We start from the raw sequence: 16243 nt of genomic DNA on the forward strand, positions 1-16243 counted from the left end.
GTAGCATGCCGCGACAGCGTGGACGTGAACCGTATGTGCAGTTGACGGACTTTGAGCGAGGGCGTATAGTGGGCATGCGGGAGGCCGGGTGGACGTACCGCCGAATTGCTCAACACGTGGGGCGTGAGGTCTCCACAGTACATCGATGTTGTCGCCAGTGGTCGGCGGAAGGTGCACGTGCCCGTCGACCTGGGACCGGACCGCAGCGACGCACGGATGCACGCCAAGACCGTAGGACCCTACGCAGTGCCGTAGGGGACCGCACCGCCACTTCCCAGCAAATTAGGGACACTGTTGCTCCTGGGGTATCGGCGAGGACCATTCGCAACCGTCTCCATGAAGCTGGCCTACGGTCCCGCACACCGTTAGGCCGTCTTCCGCTCACGCCCCAACATCGTGCAGCCCGCCTCCAGTGGGTTTGCGACAGGCGTGAATGGAGGGACGAATGGAGACGTGTCGTCTTCAGCGATGAGAGTCGCTTCTGCCTTGGTGCCAATGATGGTCGTATGCGTGTTTGGCGCCGTGCAGGTGAGCGCTACAATCAGGACTGCATACGACCGAGGCACACAGGACCAACACCCGGCATCACGGTGTGGGGAGCGATCTCCTACACTGGCCGTACACCACTGGTGATCGTCTAGGGGAGACTGAATAGTGGACGGTACATCCAAACCGTCATCGAACCCATCGTTCTACCATTCCTAGACCGGCAAGGGAACTTGCTGTTCCAACAGGACAATGCACGTCCGCATGTATCCCGTGCCACCCAACGTGCTCTAGAAGGTGTAAGTCAACTACCCTGGGCAGCAAGATCTCCGGATCTGTCCCCCATTGAGCATGTTTGGGACTGGATGAAGCGTCGTCTCACACGGTCTGCACGTCCAGCACGAACGCTGGTCCAACTGAGGCGCCAGGTGGAAATGGCATGGCAAGCCGTTCCACAGGACTACATCCAGCATCTCTACGATCGTCTCCATGGGAGAATAGCAGCCTGCATTGCTGCGAAAGGTGGATATACACTGTACTAGTGCCGACATTGTGCATGCTCTGTTGCCTGTGTCTATGTGCCTGTGGTTCTGTCAGTGTGATCATGTGATGTATCTGACCACAGGAATGTGTCAATAAAGTTTCCCCTTCCTGGGACAATGAATTCACGGTGTTCTTATTTCAATTTCCAGGAGTGTATGTTTTTGAGCACGGAATTCTATGACAGTGAATCATGGACAATGGGAAAACCAGAAGACGAGAATCGGACTGTTTATGATGTGGCTGCTGTGTCGTCCGAACAAGATACAGCCAGGGCAAAAGCACCACAGGCGCAAAGATGCGAGATGGTGCCAGTGCCATAGAGCAGGGGTCTCCAAACTACGGCTCGCGGGCCGAAACCGACCCACGAGGCCACGAGGCCCGCGTTAGCTGGCCGGACACCCCCGGTATCCGGCCCGCCAAATATTTGCGGTGGTACCTATACTGCCAACAATTGAGTTTCGAGGCCTATCGCGACCAATACACCGCGACATTGGCTCTGCTACTCGCTGCAAGACTACATAACTAAACTTATTGTTGCGCCGCTTGAAACAACAATGCGTTGACATACTCTACCTCTGTTACGTCTTGCAGTAATAGTGTTGCTAACAATGATTTTGAGATTTCGTTAACTTTGCAGGACGCTTTCGTGAAGAATGTGCAGTGACATACTTTTTTGTCGGTGAAATTCGCCAGAATAAAATACGCCAGAATTTCCGTCAGGTACGTCCACCAATCAAAATTACGTAATTAAATAAAAATCGTAGTTCGTTTCAGTGCTAGCTATTCCCACCACCTTAGATTTTTGTGATTTCATCTTTCCTTTAGCCTCGCATTAAGGTGATCATCGAGTGCTAGGGTGCTTTAATCCCACTAGGTAGATCTTGGCCCTTATGACTTCGTGGAGGAGTCAATGTGGCCCGCGGACTAAAAAGTTTGGTGACCCGTGCCATAGAGACTCGCCACTGGTGCGAGTTCCACCAGCACCACGGGGGGCGCTGAGGATGAAATATCGACTTCGCCTCGGCCAGTTGCGGCCGAGTATAATCCGCGAGCGACGGGACGAAAACGGACAGAAGCATACTCGGAAGAGAGAAGAGCAGTTCTCGCCCACTTGGTTATAGAGCATCGTCCAGTGCTGACTTAGACAGGGAAAGTCATTTAGTGAGCGCATAGAAGTGAACAGACAGTTGTAAATTGCATTTCCTATGTACTGTGAAGTTTACCCGCGGTTATATGCACTTTGCCATTGAGGGTCTCTTTTGTATTGTATTACATGCAGTGTTGCAAACTGCATTGTTCTAGAAGTTACAAAGATAAGTAAGGCTTCTTAACTCATTTGTGTGAATTTGTTACTAATTTGTTGTGTGTTGTAGAACCTTCGTTCTCCTCTTCTGTTTCCTGACCCTGGGGCATAGCTGTGTAATAGTGGCAGGGAGAAATTGTCTTAGTGGTGTACTGCACCAGAAGCCGTTTCACAAACTCACAAGCTCGGCCTACCGTAACTACAGTTCCAACTTGGCCTCCACAGCTGTAGCGACGAGGCCTTTACAAAACTGGCGACGTGGGTTTACGAAAGTGGTGCTATTGAAAGATGTTGGAAATTTGCGTGACTTGTATGATAAGGAAAGAAGATCTCAGCAGAATCGGCAAAGGAAGAACCATATGAAAACACCGACAAGAAAGGATAGGGTGACAGGGTATGTGTTAAGACATGAGTGAGTAACTTCCATGCTACTACAAGATGCTGTAGAGGGTAAAAACTTTAGGAAAAATCTGAGATTGGAATACGTCCAACAAATAATTGAGACATTGCATGTAAGGGCTGCTCCGAGATGAAAAGATTGGCAGAGGAGAGGAAGTTGCGGTGGGTCCCATCTAACCAGTACATTTTATCAGTGGATGACGCTTGGTGCAGGGAGTGGCAATTGACACTTAACATAAACAAATGCATGGTATTGGGAATACACAGAAAAAAAGACATTCCATTGGAGGTTGGTTGGTTGGTTGTTTGGGGAAGGAGACCAGACAGCGTGGTCATCGGTCTCATCGGATTAGGGAAGGATGGGGAAGGAAGTCGACCGTGCCCTTTCAGAGGAACCATCCCGGCATTTGCCTGGAGCGATTTAGGGAAATCACGGAAAACCTAAATCAGGATGGCCGGACGCGGGATTGAACCGTCGTCCTCCCGAATCATTCCATTGGAGGATAGCACTATTGCAGAACAATCACTGCAGGCAGTTACTTCCACAAAATATGTAGCGATATGCGTAAGGAGTGATCTAAACTGGAACGACCACACAAAATTAATTGTGGGTAAGGCAGACGCTAGATAGACTCATTGGAAGAGTCGTCGAGAATTATCCGTCAACATCAGAAGTAGCTTGCAAAACACTCGATCGCCTAATGCCGGGATCCGCACCATCTAGGACTGTCAGAGGAAATGAAGAAGATCCGAAGAAGAGCAGCACGATTCGTTACAGTTTCATTTAGTAAGCGCGAAGGCCTCATAGAGATGCTCAGTCAACTCCAGTGGTATACACTGCAAGAGAGGCGTTCTGCATCACGGTATGGGCTACTATTAAAATTGCGTGTGTGTACATTCCGAGAAGGGTCAACCAACACATTGCTTTGCCCGGCGTATACCTCGTGAAAAGACTATGAAGATAAAATCAGTTACGAGTCTGCACGGGGGAGACCTACCATGAATCGTTCTTCCCACGAACCTTACGTGATGGAACAGGAAAAGGGGGAAGTGACAATGGTACACGAAGTACCCTTCGCCTCACACCGCAAGGTGACACACAGTCCTGGAGCTCGCTTCTCAAGTAGCTGCGTCGCATACGACACAACTGCTCGGGAAACGAGCTTGAGAACTGCGTGCCTGGTGATAGGTTGATGATGATACTTGGTATAGAAACCGGTAGCCAGCAGGCGGAATAAAAGTGCTGCTACAGACTCAAGCAAACTTTTTTTTTTAATTCTGTTGGTTGCTGTTCCAACCGACACTGTGTTGCCATTGCGTAATTGTTTCAAAACCTTTGTTTGTAACTAGAGTTACGTTCTACCAAAAATATGGTTCAGGAGTTTTAGTACAGTACATAAATTCGTAGTAAATGGTGGTATTACCGGTAGTATTGATAACATTTGTAGGGAAAGAAACATAAATGAATGTGTGAGAGGGCAACTGGGGTCCGACGACTTCTCTTCCTTTCTTGTTTTTTTGATTTGCAGATAATTAAAACTGCATTGTGCTGGCGCACAGTATTGGTGCATTGTGTGTTTTATATCCGTAATGTAAACTGCATATTAACTAATAAAAATTACAAACTATTTTATACCCCAGACAACCGCAGCTGTTGAAAGGCATCAACATCATAATAAAAATTAGTTTATCACGTACAACTTCTGCGCTTTCATGTAACAAAGCAATTGCTTTTGATACAAACACGAAGATAAAAAAATTGTACAATTACTGTTATTTTCTATTCAACCAGAACGTTTTTCATTAAACGCAGAGGTTTCCTGTTATTGTTGATAAATGTGGAAGGTATTTACGAATAACGAAAGATGTTTTATATACGAATCTCGACGAAGTATTGAAATGATTTCAGACATTTTTTCGTTTTGCGTTTTTTTTATTTTACCTTTTTTTGAGGAAATTGTTTTTTGTAACACTATTTGAGAAACATTTATTGTTTTTTTTTTAATTTTTACAACAACACTCCTCCGTTTTACATCACAAATCAACAGTTTTCGAATAAAATATTAGTTACACATTGACAGTTCAATTTTGCTGTAAATATTGTGCGTTTTTAAGACGTAACAGACAGGAGAATAACAATGAAGAACAAAAATATTCTATGGGTTACTTGGCCCTTTATAGATCCTCACTCTTTTTCTACACGGTCCGTTGCGTCCTGTTTGTAAGGGAATGTAGTAAGATGTTGATCGCGTATGTAAACTAAGCGATCGAAATGATAGAAAGACCCGATTGGCATGTAGCACATCTAACATTCAGGTAATGCTGTTAATTGACCAAAGCTACTAGGAAAACTACCGTAGTCCCCGCTTACTTACACCAATGAGCCAAAAGATTATGTCCACTGCCCAGCATGAAGCTGAATGCCTGCTGATGGTGTTTTACGCACGTGACGCAGTAAGGAAAAATGAAATGAAATGTCGTGTGACGAGAGCCTTCCGTCGGGTACACCGGTCGTCTGGTACAAGTCTTTATACGTGACCCGATTTCGGTGACTTGCTTGTTGATGGGGATGAGATGATGATGAAGACTACACAACACCCAGTCATGAGCGGAGAAAATCTCCGACCTAGCCGGGAATCGAACCCGGGCCTGTTTGCATGGAATTCTGCCGCACTGAACACTTATATATATTACGTTGCGTTTGGTCTGGGCGGACGTCACAAGACATCCGTTCAAGTTGACCGTTGATTCCTTGACTCAGTTTTTTTTTAATTTATTTATTACAGAGAGCACGCAGCCCGCTGACCGAACACCACTCAGCTATCGAGGCTGACACGTAGTAAGGAAAGACTGTAAGCGTAAGAGAGACGAATGGGGAGTCATTATAGAGAAGATACGAGCAGCAAATACGGAAATCCACTGATATAAGCGGTTCCGACAAGGGGCGCATTGTCGTGGTGCTCTGCGATTGAAAACGAGAATCTGTGAAACGGTGGAACTGGTCGCCTCTTGGCGTGCTACCGTCGTGAGTACCTATGGAAAGTGGCTGAAGGATGGTGAAATAACGAATAGGCCGTATAGCACTGGACCACTCCACTCTGTAATGCTGGAGCGATCTGTGGCAGAACTAACGACAGAATACAATGCTGATGCAGGCACAGGTGCTTCGGAGCAAACGGTTCAAACGCCGCTGTTGAACATGGAGCTCCACATCACACGTCCCCTACGTGTTCCTGTGCTGACCCAACGACATGGTCAGATACGATTGCAGTGGGGACTACATCACTGAGTTTTCATCGTGGATCAATAGAAACGTGTCACTGTCGAATCGCATTGCTTGTTGCAGCAGGTCGATGGCTGGGTCCCCACACGCCATCATCCTGGCGAATGGCTGCACGACACACACTGCGTCGCAGATGCAGGCTGTTGACGGCAGCATTATGCTAGGGGGTACATCGAGCTGGGTCAAAAAATGGTTCAAATGGCTCTGAGCACTATGGGACTTACCATCTGTGGTCATCAGTCCCCTAGAACTACTTAAACCTAACTGACCTAAGGACATCACACACATCCATGCCCGAGGCAGGATTCGAACCTGCGACCGTAGCAGTCGCGCGGTTCCGGACTGAGCGCCTAGAACCGCTCGGCCACCGAGGCCGGCTCATCGAGCTGGGCTTCCATGTGATCTGGGGTGGTAATCGAAGGCATGTCCGCCCCAGTAGCTGAGTAGTCAGCGTGACGGATTGCCGTCCTCTGGGCCCGGGTTCGATTCCCGGCTGGGTCGGAGATTTTCTCCGCTCAGGGACTGGGTGTTGTGTTGTGTTCATCATCATTTCATCCCCATCCGGCGTGCAGGTCGCCCAATGTGGCGCCGAATGTAATAAGACCTGCGATATGGCGGCCGGACCTGCCCCGCGAGGGGCCTCCCGGCCAATGACGCCAAACGCTCATTTCCATCGAAGGCATCATCACAGCAGTGAACTACGTGAACGTAATTGGGAACCACCTGCATCGCTTCATGCCTGAAGTCTGCCCCTATGGTAAGGTAACTGTCCAAGATCAGAATCGCGCTACATTGGTTTGTGGGACATAATAGTTAACTCAGATTGATGTCTGGGCCAGCAAACGTGCCTGATCTGCACCCACTGGAACACATATCGGGCGCCAGCTGCGTGCGCGTAAACCACCATCCCGCAATTTGCGGGAATTGCTTGACCTGTGGGTTGACATCTGGTGCCACACACTTCTGAGATCCTGTAAATGACTTTTAGAATATGAACCGTGCGTGGCTCGCGCTCGTGCCATCTCTTACTTTACATCCTGTTTTTTCGTGTTGCCACCTCGTTATGTTGGTTTCAATTTCTGCTGCCACTGAGTTGCTGCTTGTCTGCCCGTCAGCGGCAGCAGCGGCGCCTATCGATACAGTCGTCACGCGTTGTCTTCGCTACACTGCTATTACTTCCCAGTTGTAGTCTGTTGTGGAGTCAGCTGGAACGTGCCAGAAGGGCAATTCGGATCTGCCAGTCGCTGAGTTGGAACGCGGCACAAGTTCAGTCGGGTTGGAGCAGCAGTCAGGCCTGGATGTCCATGGCTCGCCCGACTGTTGCCGCCAATCATCACTTGAGTCGTGACGGTCTTCGTGAATCGTCGGTCGGTCGTCCTACTGGACGACACGAATTGGCTCGCAGATCGATTATGGGTTGGCTGTGCGTGTGTATCGACACCTGATTTGTCTCCGTGATTGCACAGCCACTGCTGAGTGTCGTTCAAGTCTACGTGCATGTGTGTTAAACTGTGTGTGTAGTTGGTGTTATTTCCACTGACAACTTGTTTTAAATGTTGTCGGCCTACTGGCAGTGAGTCGGTCGGTTGGTGCAGACCAGGGAGGATATCTCCGTGCGGTGCAGTCGGCTGGGTCCGCTGGCGGTTGTCACTGTCCAACATGGTGTGTAGTTTTGACAGCTTAATACATATTTCATTGTGGATAATCACGTCCGGAACATTTGGTCTTCGAGTTTTTATGTACCGATTGGTGGCTAGGAAGTCGTTTGGTCGGTCGGTCCATGACTGTCTCTTGGTTGGGTTACCAATGGATCAAGTGTAGTTGGACCCACCACCAGTGTCACCTAAGTGAACGTTAATGTTTCGAGGGCAGCCCCCCTCCCCCTGGAGGAGTCTGAGTGCCGTTGTCTATACTGTCCTTTTCGAGGGTGTTTAATGGTCTGTTGGTATTCTATTATAGCTAATGCTTTGAAAGAAAAGATTTTTTAATTGTGTTTTATGTAAATCAATTTATGTAAATCAACTGTGGGCCTTCAGCCACTTACAACCTTATTCTTAAATTTAGTTATTGTCGTTGCGTTGCTTTCTAATTTAGTGTGCGTTCGGCCATTGAAAACATAAAGGTTAAGGTATTTTTGAATTTTTGGAAAAAATCAACTGTGGGCCTTCAGCCGCTTAAAGCCTTATTCTAAAAATTTTCCCTTAAGCGAAAACATTGCGGCCTTCTACCTTATTGTTCTATCCACTTTTCCGTTGAGGCTTTCCGCCTAGCTGTGATACATATATACATGTATTTTAATTATTTTATTTGCAATTTTAACTGCATGTCTTCAGTCACTTGAAATTTATCTTGTTGCTTTTTAAGATTTCTTGTTTGGAGGCCGTCAGCTGTGAAAGAATTGAATTTTGAAACTCGTAGCTGTAAAGGTTCGGCTATGTGCCGTTTTGGTTTAAAGGTGCTATTAAATTACATCATCATCATCATCATCATCATCTAAGACTGGCTATGCCTTTCAGCGTTCAGTCTGGAGCATAGTCCCCTTTATAAAATTCTTCCATGATCCCCTATTCCATGCTAACATTGGTGCCTCTTCTGAGGCTAAGCCTATTACTTCAAAATCATTCTTAACCGAATCCAGGTACCTTCTCCTTGGTCTGCCCCGACTCCTCCTCCCCTCTACTGCTGCACCCATGAGTCTCTTGGGTAACCTTGCTTCTCCCATGCGTGTAACATGACCCCACCATCTAAGCCTGTTCGCCCTGACTGCTACATCTATAGAGTTCATTCCCAGTTTTTCTTTGATTTCCTCATTGTAGACACCCTCCTGCCATTGTTCCCATCTACTAGTACCTGCAATCATCCTAGCTGCTTTCATATCCGTAACCTCAACCTTATTGATAAGGTAACCTGAATCCACCCAGCTTTCGCTCCCATACAACAAAGTTGGTCGAAAGATTGAACGGTGCACAGATAACTTAATCTTGGTACTGGCTTCCTTCTTGCAGAAAGTAGATCCTAACTGAGCGCTCACTGCATTAGCTTTGCTACGCCTGGCTTCCAGTTCTTTACAATAAATTAAAATTTTGAAGTGAAACTGACCGACACGTTATTTGGCCCTTTCTATAATCCTAATCACCTATTCTGCGCGTCGGGTTTAGCGGGCGTCTCAGAATCCATGTCAAGCAGAAACTCTGATTTATTCTGTTTGAAAAGTGGAAAAACGCACTATTGAACAGGTGGTCACAAGGTTTTGGATCATCTGTGTATCATAGTCTAGGGTAGCCAACGATAGTTTTACAACTCTGCTTACTAGTATGGAATACCGCCTTTAGGCGGAGGTTTGCCACCGGGGCAGAAGAGGGTCACGCACCTGTGCGCTGTACGTCTCGGCGAAGCCCTGCGGAGTGAGTGGGTCCGTGAAGACGGACTCCGAGCTGGACTCGCGGCTGGGCGGCGTCAGCATCAGCGCCGACGAGTCCGCCCCGGCGCCGCCCCCGGCCGCCGCCCCCGCGGCAGCGCCGCCCCCGGCCACGGCGGCGCCCGGCGTCGTGATGGCCAGCTTCTTCACATGCCGCCACGAGTCCGTCACCAGGTACGTCGTCGTCGTCGTCGTCACCGTCGTCGTCGCCGCCGGCGGCGACGGCGCCGTTTCTCCCGGGCCAGCAGCAACTGGCGTCTGCGCGACCGCTGCAATAGAGCACGCCACCTGGGCGTTACACTCGCCTACTTCTAAATGATTACTTAGGAATTCACGCTTAAGTTACACAGCTGTATTTATTGTTGGGTGACAGCCTTGCATATTTCTTTAAATGACTTCATATTCGCCATCAACTGTTGGGGAGAGTGTCGTCACTTAGGATAGTGTACCTACTCAGTCTTTCACTCTAGTGGACGATTTTAGAATCACACGAAGAAATGCGCACCGCTACTTTTTTCTGTTTTTCTTGTTATGAGACATGAGCTTGTCTTTTGAGAAGTATTTGTAAACATTTTGTCTAGGACACATTTAAGTGCTGTATATACTATTACAGCTTTTTTTTTTTTTTTTTTTTTTTGAAGCTACTGTTAATTCCCCAGTTACAGTATTCTATGCTGACAATGGGACCATCACACCTGTTAATCACGGATTTTGATGATCTCGGTTACACTATGTGACCAAAAGTATCCGGACACTCCCAAAAATAATTAGGTGCATTGTGCTGCCACCTACTGCCAGGTATTCCGTATCAGCGACCACAGTAGTCATTAGACATCGTGAGAGAGCAGAATAGGGTGCTCCGCGGAACTCGCGGACTTCGAACGTGGTCAGATGATTGGATGTCACCTGTGACATACGTCTGTACGCGAGATTTCCACACTCCTAAACATCCCTAGGTCTACTGTTTTCGATGTGATACTGAAGTGGAAACGTCAAAGGACACATACAGCACAAAAGCGTACAGGGCGACCTCGTCTGGTTCAAAATGGTTCAAATGGCTCTGAGCACTATGGGACTCAACTGCTGTGGTCATCAGTCCCCTAGAACTTAGAACTACTTAAACCTAACTAACCTAAGGACATTACACACATCCATGCCCGAGGCAGGATTCGAACCTGCGACCGTAGCAGCAGCGCGGCTCCGGACTGGAGCGCCTAGAACCGCACGACCACCACGGCCGGCACCTCGTCTGGTGACTGACAGAGACTGCCGACAGTTGTAGAGGGTCGTAATGTGTAACAGGCAGACATCTATCCAGACCATCACACAGGAATTCAAGACTGCATCAGCATCCACTGAAGTACTATGACAGTTAGACAGGAGGTGAGAAAACTTGGGTTTCATGGTCGACGGATGCTCACAAGCCAACATCACCCCGCTAAATGCCAAACGACGCCTCGCTTGGTGTAAGGAGAATAAACATTGGACGACTGAACAGTGGAAAAACGTTGTGTCGAGTGACGAACCACGGTAGACAATGTGGCGATCCGATGGCAGGGTATGGGTATGGCGAATGCCCGGTGACCGTCATCTGCCAGCTTGTGTAGTGCCAACAGTAGAATTCAGAGGCGATGGTGTTATTGTGTGGTCGTGTTTTTCATGGAGGGAGCTGTCCGCCCCGGCAGCTGAGTGGTCAGCGTGACAGACTGTCAATCCTAAGGGCCCGGGTTCGATTCCCGGCTGGGTCGGAAATTTTCTCCGCTCAGGGACTGGGTGTTGTGTTGTCCTAATCATCATCATTTCATCCCCATCGACGCGCAGGTCGCCGAAGTGGCGTCAAATCGAAAGACCTGCACCTGGCGAACGGCCTACCCGACGGGAGGCCCTAGCCACACGACATTTCCATTTTCCATGGAGGGAGCTTGCACCCCTTGTCGTTTTGCGTGGCACTATCACAGTATAGGCCTACCTTGATGTTTTGAGCACCTTCTTGCTTCTCACTGTCGAAGAGCAATTCGGGGATTGCGATTGCATTTTTCAACACGATCGAGCACCTGTTCATAATGCACATCCTGTGGTGGAGTGGTTACACGACAATAACGTCCCTGTAATGGACTGGCCTGCACATAGTCCTGACCTGAATCCTATAGAACACCTCTGACATATTTTGGAACCCCGACTTCGTGCCAGGCCTCAGCGACCGACATCGATACCTCTCCTCAGTGCACCACTCGAACAATGGACTGCCATTCCCCAAGAAACCTTCCAGCATTGAACGTATGCCTGCAAGAGTGGAAGCTGTCATTAAGGCTATGCGCATTCCAGCATTACCGATGGAGGGCGCCACGAACTTGTAAGTCATATTCAGTCAGGTCTCCGGATACTTTTGAGCACATAGTGTATGTCGTAGAGCACTGGTTGCCAATCTGGGGTAATTAACCCCTGAGGGGTAAAATGAGATTTTCTAAGGGGTGGTTCAAATGGCTCTGAGCACTATGGGACTCAATTGCTGTGGTCATCAGTCCCCTAGAACTTAGAACTACTTAAACCTAACTAACCTAAGGACATCACACACATCCATGCCCGAGGCAGGATTCGAACCTGCGACCGTAGCGGTCGTGCGGTTCCAGACTGTAGCGCCTTTAACCGCTCGGCCACTCCGGCCGGCTCTAAGGGGTGAAAGAACCAAAAGTTTGTGATTGTCTTTCAGTCATGAAACTAAATTACTTATAAAACATCATTTCTGTTATCACAATTTTGCAACACTTTAATACTGATTGTATAAGTTATCAATAATTACTTTTCCTTCAATTACTAGCATTAATATATGACGCGCGATGCACCTCACATACACCACCGATTACACACGTAGTTTGAGCTGTATATCTATGAAAGTAAGTGTAAGACATACGTAACAGACGCTATACATCTGATGCAAATGTTTTCTGCAAGTAGCAGATAGTTCCTGCAATAGATCAGAAATTGCTTCATTATTTACTTTGAAACAAATTTATGAGCTAATCGACAGCACAACACTGTAGTGCTGTACACAGAATTATTATCATTACAGTTGTTATTAGAGTGGTCAGACACAAAACGTTAACAGCCTGGTGTCTTGGGGGTCCGCCACTTCAGAAGTAAGGAGTCCAGCAGTCAAGTGATTTGCAAACGGCAGCTATAGTGTGTACACACACACACACACACACACACACACAAGCGAACACACACAATATAAATATCATTTATCTTTCATCACTTTATAAACGAAGGTTTTCAAAGAATATTCTTTTTCATTCTGAAGTTTAGTTATGCGTTTAAGTTGATGAAGGCAGGGGGAAGCGGTTGAGGGGTGGGAGTGGTGTAGGAGGGAGGAGGTATTAAATAATATCTGATTCCACGCAGGGGTAGTGGTCTAACAGTAGGTTGGGAAACACTGTTTTAAAGGGACCTAGCGGCTTATTATGCGATGGCCCCTAATTTCCGAGAAAATTATGTGCACCTCCTGTGCCGCTAAAATTAATGGGGTTTCCTCATCAAGAGAGCGTAGCGCAGCGGCTAAGGTTTACCGCTATCACACCGGCGGCACAGGTTCACATCCTGACTATGTACTTCTTATCAGTTTCTTGGTACAAGTTATCATTATGTTAAACACAATTATTTAAAAACTATACCACGCACATATACTCCACTTTGTCAAACCAGTGTTGTTTATTTTTACAGGCAGATTAAAATTTTCACGAATGAACTTGTAAATGCTCCAGACTTGGTAAAAATTAATCCATACATCGCTTCGAGGGAAAATTCTATAAAAACAGATTATTTAATTCTGCATCAAATTAGCGCTCCTGCTTTCACAGGAAATATCAAATACGTGTGGTTATCATCGGCGTTGTACGAAGAAAGAACAATATTTTTTAATTTAAACGAACTGTGTTTTTCAGTAACGCTTCCGTAAAATCTGTTTGCCTGTAACGCAGTGGCTTTCATGAAATGTATTCGGTGATGTGCTCCGTGTTGTACGAATTTGCGTTTCGGTTGCGTCTACGACAAATACCATCCGGTATTCAGTTCTAAGACAGCGAGTAACATAGTTGTGTTATCTATTGTGTAACAAACGGAATAAACATTAGAAGAACGTTTACTGTAATGATTGATTTATTAATGTAATTACTACGGCGATAACGCCTGTCTTCGAATAATTTTGCAACACATTTACTTTGTAATGATGCTCTTTACGATGAAATTGAGGAAAAAAGCACAGGAGCAGGGTCTGGAACAGTACCACCTGTGTGGTGGCTGTGAACCTTAGGCGCTGCGCTGCGTTTGTTTGATCGGAACCTGATTAACCTTACGGATATGGGAGATTACCGTGAAACTTGTCTTTTTGTTTTTGTTTTAGGGCGCAAAAACAACCAAAGTCATACGCAGCCATGTCAGAACCTTAGAACACTAAGACGAAAAAGTAGTTAAAAGGGACTACACGGTAAGCGCGATCGACGGAAGGAAAGAGAGCAAAGGACGACTTCCTCTTGGAGAAAGGTTCACAAAATACTCCGTAGAGACAACGGAGGTCCCGAACTAAAGCTTAAATATCCTTCGCCATATTGCTACGACGGGGAAAAAGTAAAACGCGGTCGACAGCCCACGCGTCCCTCGTTAAAACGGCCGATAACTCATACGGTAAACATACTTTATAACGTAAGTGTGGTGTGCGCACTGAAGACCTTCGATACACACACCATCAGATTATTTGACTTGTCGCTCTAATGAAGTAGGCGAGTGTCAGCAATATGTCTCGGGGTCTTGTTGTGGCGTGTTCATCTTCTGCCGTTAGGTCAGACGATAGAAATGCCCCTTGCACGCTTAGAGTAGCAGATTGACGGTGACCAACTTTAAACAGAACTTGATTAATTTTCACACACATTTATTAAAATAATAACAACATAAAATTACTTAACTTGATTCTGGATGCTATTTACGATTGACAATCTGAAGTTCCTTTGGTCCTGGTACGTTAATCTTATTCTCACATATCTCTGATACTTGACAAAGTGTCAATACATTTATCTTCATGGCTATGTACAGGAATATGATAATCTTATTAGGCGCAGATTGAAACTTGACTATAGACTGGTACAGACAAATGCAGACTGGTACAGTCAAATGCAGACTGCCGGCCGGAGTGGCCGTGCGGTTCTAGGCGCTTCAGTCTGGAACCGAGCGACCGCTATGGTCGCAGGTTCGAATCCTGCCTCGGGCATGGATGTGTGTGATATCCTTAGGTTAGTTAGGTTTAATTAGTTGTAAGTTCTAGGCGACTGATGGCCTCGGAAGTTAAGTCGCATAGTGCTCAGAGCCATTTGAACAAATGCAGACTGACTCATCGCAGGTCTGTACAGTCGTTATAATACCTCGAGCGTTCAGGTATCACTGCGCGAGTGTGATCCGCGAGGAGAAAAGGTTCTACGTTAGCAGCAATCTCATTGGCTGCGTTACATATTAATACGCGGATCGGCGGAAGCAGAATTTGGTCCGTCTCTAAGACAGCGCCATCTCGTAGTGCGGAGACGGACGAGCGCTGCGCCTGCGCTGTTGTGGTTAGCGGGCGCGCTCTATTGGGAAAGTTGTGTACGCGCTGACTACGCGGAACTATGTACACAACAGTAAGGTTTAAAAAAAGGCAGTCGGTCAGGAAATGGCGTACAGTCAAATGTTGATGACAATGAGTACAACGTGGTGGTGGATCACTACTTAACAAATGGCGATGGCTAAAAAAAAGTGCCTAGTACGGTACCTAACTAAAATGACCTCCTCGTGGCGAGAGGTCCGATAGGAGGTCGGCCAAGCCGCTGGGAGAGGTTTAATTCCCCGGAGATTGTTGCCATGAAGGGAAGACCGGTGGTGATGCCAAAGTCACACCACCTGCTGACAGACTGAGATCATCTGAAAGGAATGGAAGAACTAGCGGGCCGAGGGTACGAGAACTTCAGTCATGGCAGCAGCGTCAGCAGTCTCGTTCCCCGTCGGACCATCGTGACCAGGAACCCACATGAACAACACGGTGGCCCCATTAAGAGTAAGGAAGTGGAAGCTTTCTTGATCCAGTTACACTAAGGGATGGACTGTGTACAGCAAACGGTTACCGGCAGAATTAAAAGTTTCCTTAGAATTTAGATGAAAGTTCGCGGCGAAATTATGAGTACAAATATAAGACTATTGAAAAGAATGTAAGAGGTCCATGACTAAGGAATTTATTGTTAGCGCACTCGAGCAGATGTAATTTCGATGGATTGCTCACGCGCTGCCTGCGATATGTATGCTACAATAGAATCGCTGACCAGAGAGTAGTGTCGGCGAGAGCAGTGTCGGCAGCAGTTGGGGTAGTAGCTCGCAGTCGGGCGGTTGGGTCAGGTCGCTCTTAGACAGCAGTTGTCGAGTTGTATATTTCACAGAAAGCACTTGTGTCCTGTATGGAATTACGAAGACCTGTCGTGGAGAACGATGGCGGTGCCTGAGCGATGTAGTATAAGGTAAAAGCAAAAATTATTATTATTTATTGCCGCGGGCATATGTAATTTGCAACAACTCATTTTGTACTATTGTTATATCAAAGTCACATGTAAATAATTTTCAATAATTTTTCAATAATAACCTTTCTTATAAAGATAACTTTTGACAGTCATTCATCTGAATATAAAGTTTTTACTAATTCCTCCTATCCATCGTCATGCCAATTATCGTAAATAAAATCAGTTGTCGTTCATACATAACAAAATCTAGTGGCCAGCATTGCAACAAACTCTAGTGACCA

General features: G+C 46.8%; 1 protein-coding gene across 1 annotated transcript in view; it reads right to left on the bottom strand.

Annotated features, from left to right (window-relative positions):
- Positions 1-16243, bottom strand: part of LOC126416933 (formin-2-like) — a 361208-nt gene that overhangs the window by 271983 nt on the left and 72982 nt on the right. Inside the window, exon 2 of the mRNA XM_050084813.1 lies at positions 9385-9701. Coding sequence (XP_049940770.1) covers positions 9385-9701 — 317 coding nt within the window. The remainder of the gene's footprint in view (positions 1-9384; positions 9702-16243) is intronic.

The sequence above is a fragment of the Schistocerca serialis genome, chromosome 8 (genome assembly GCF_023864345.2).
Source record: "Schistocerca serialis cubense isolate TAMUIC-IGC-003099 chromosome 8, iqSchSeri2.2, whole genome shotgun sequence".
In the NCBI taxonomy this organism is placed as follows: domain Eukaryota; kingdom Metazoa; phylum Arthropoda; class Insecta; order Orthoptera; family Acrididae; genus Schistocerca; species Schistocerca serialis.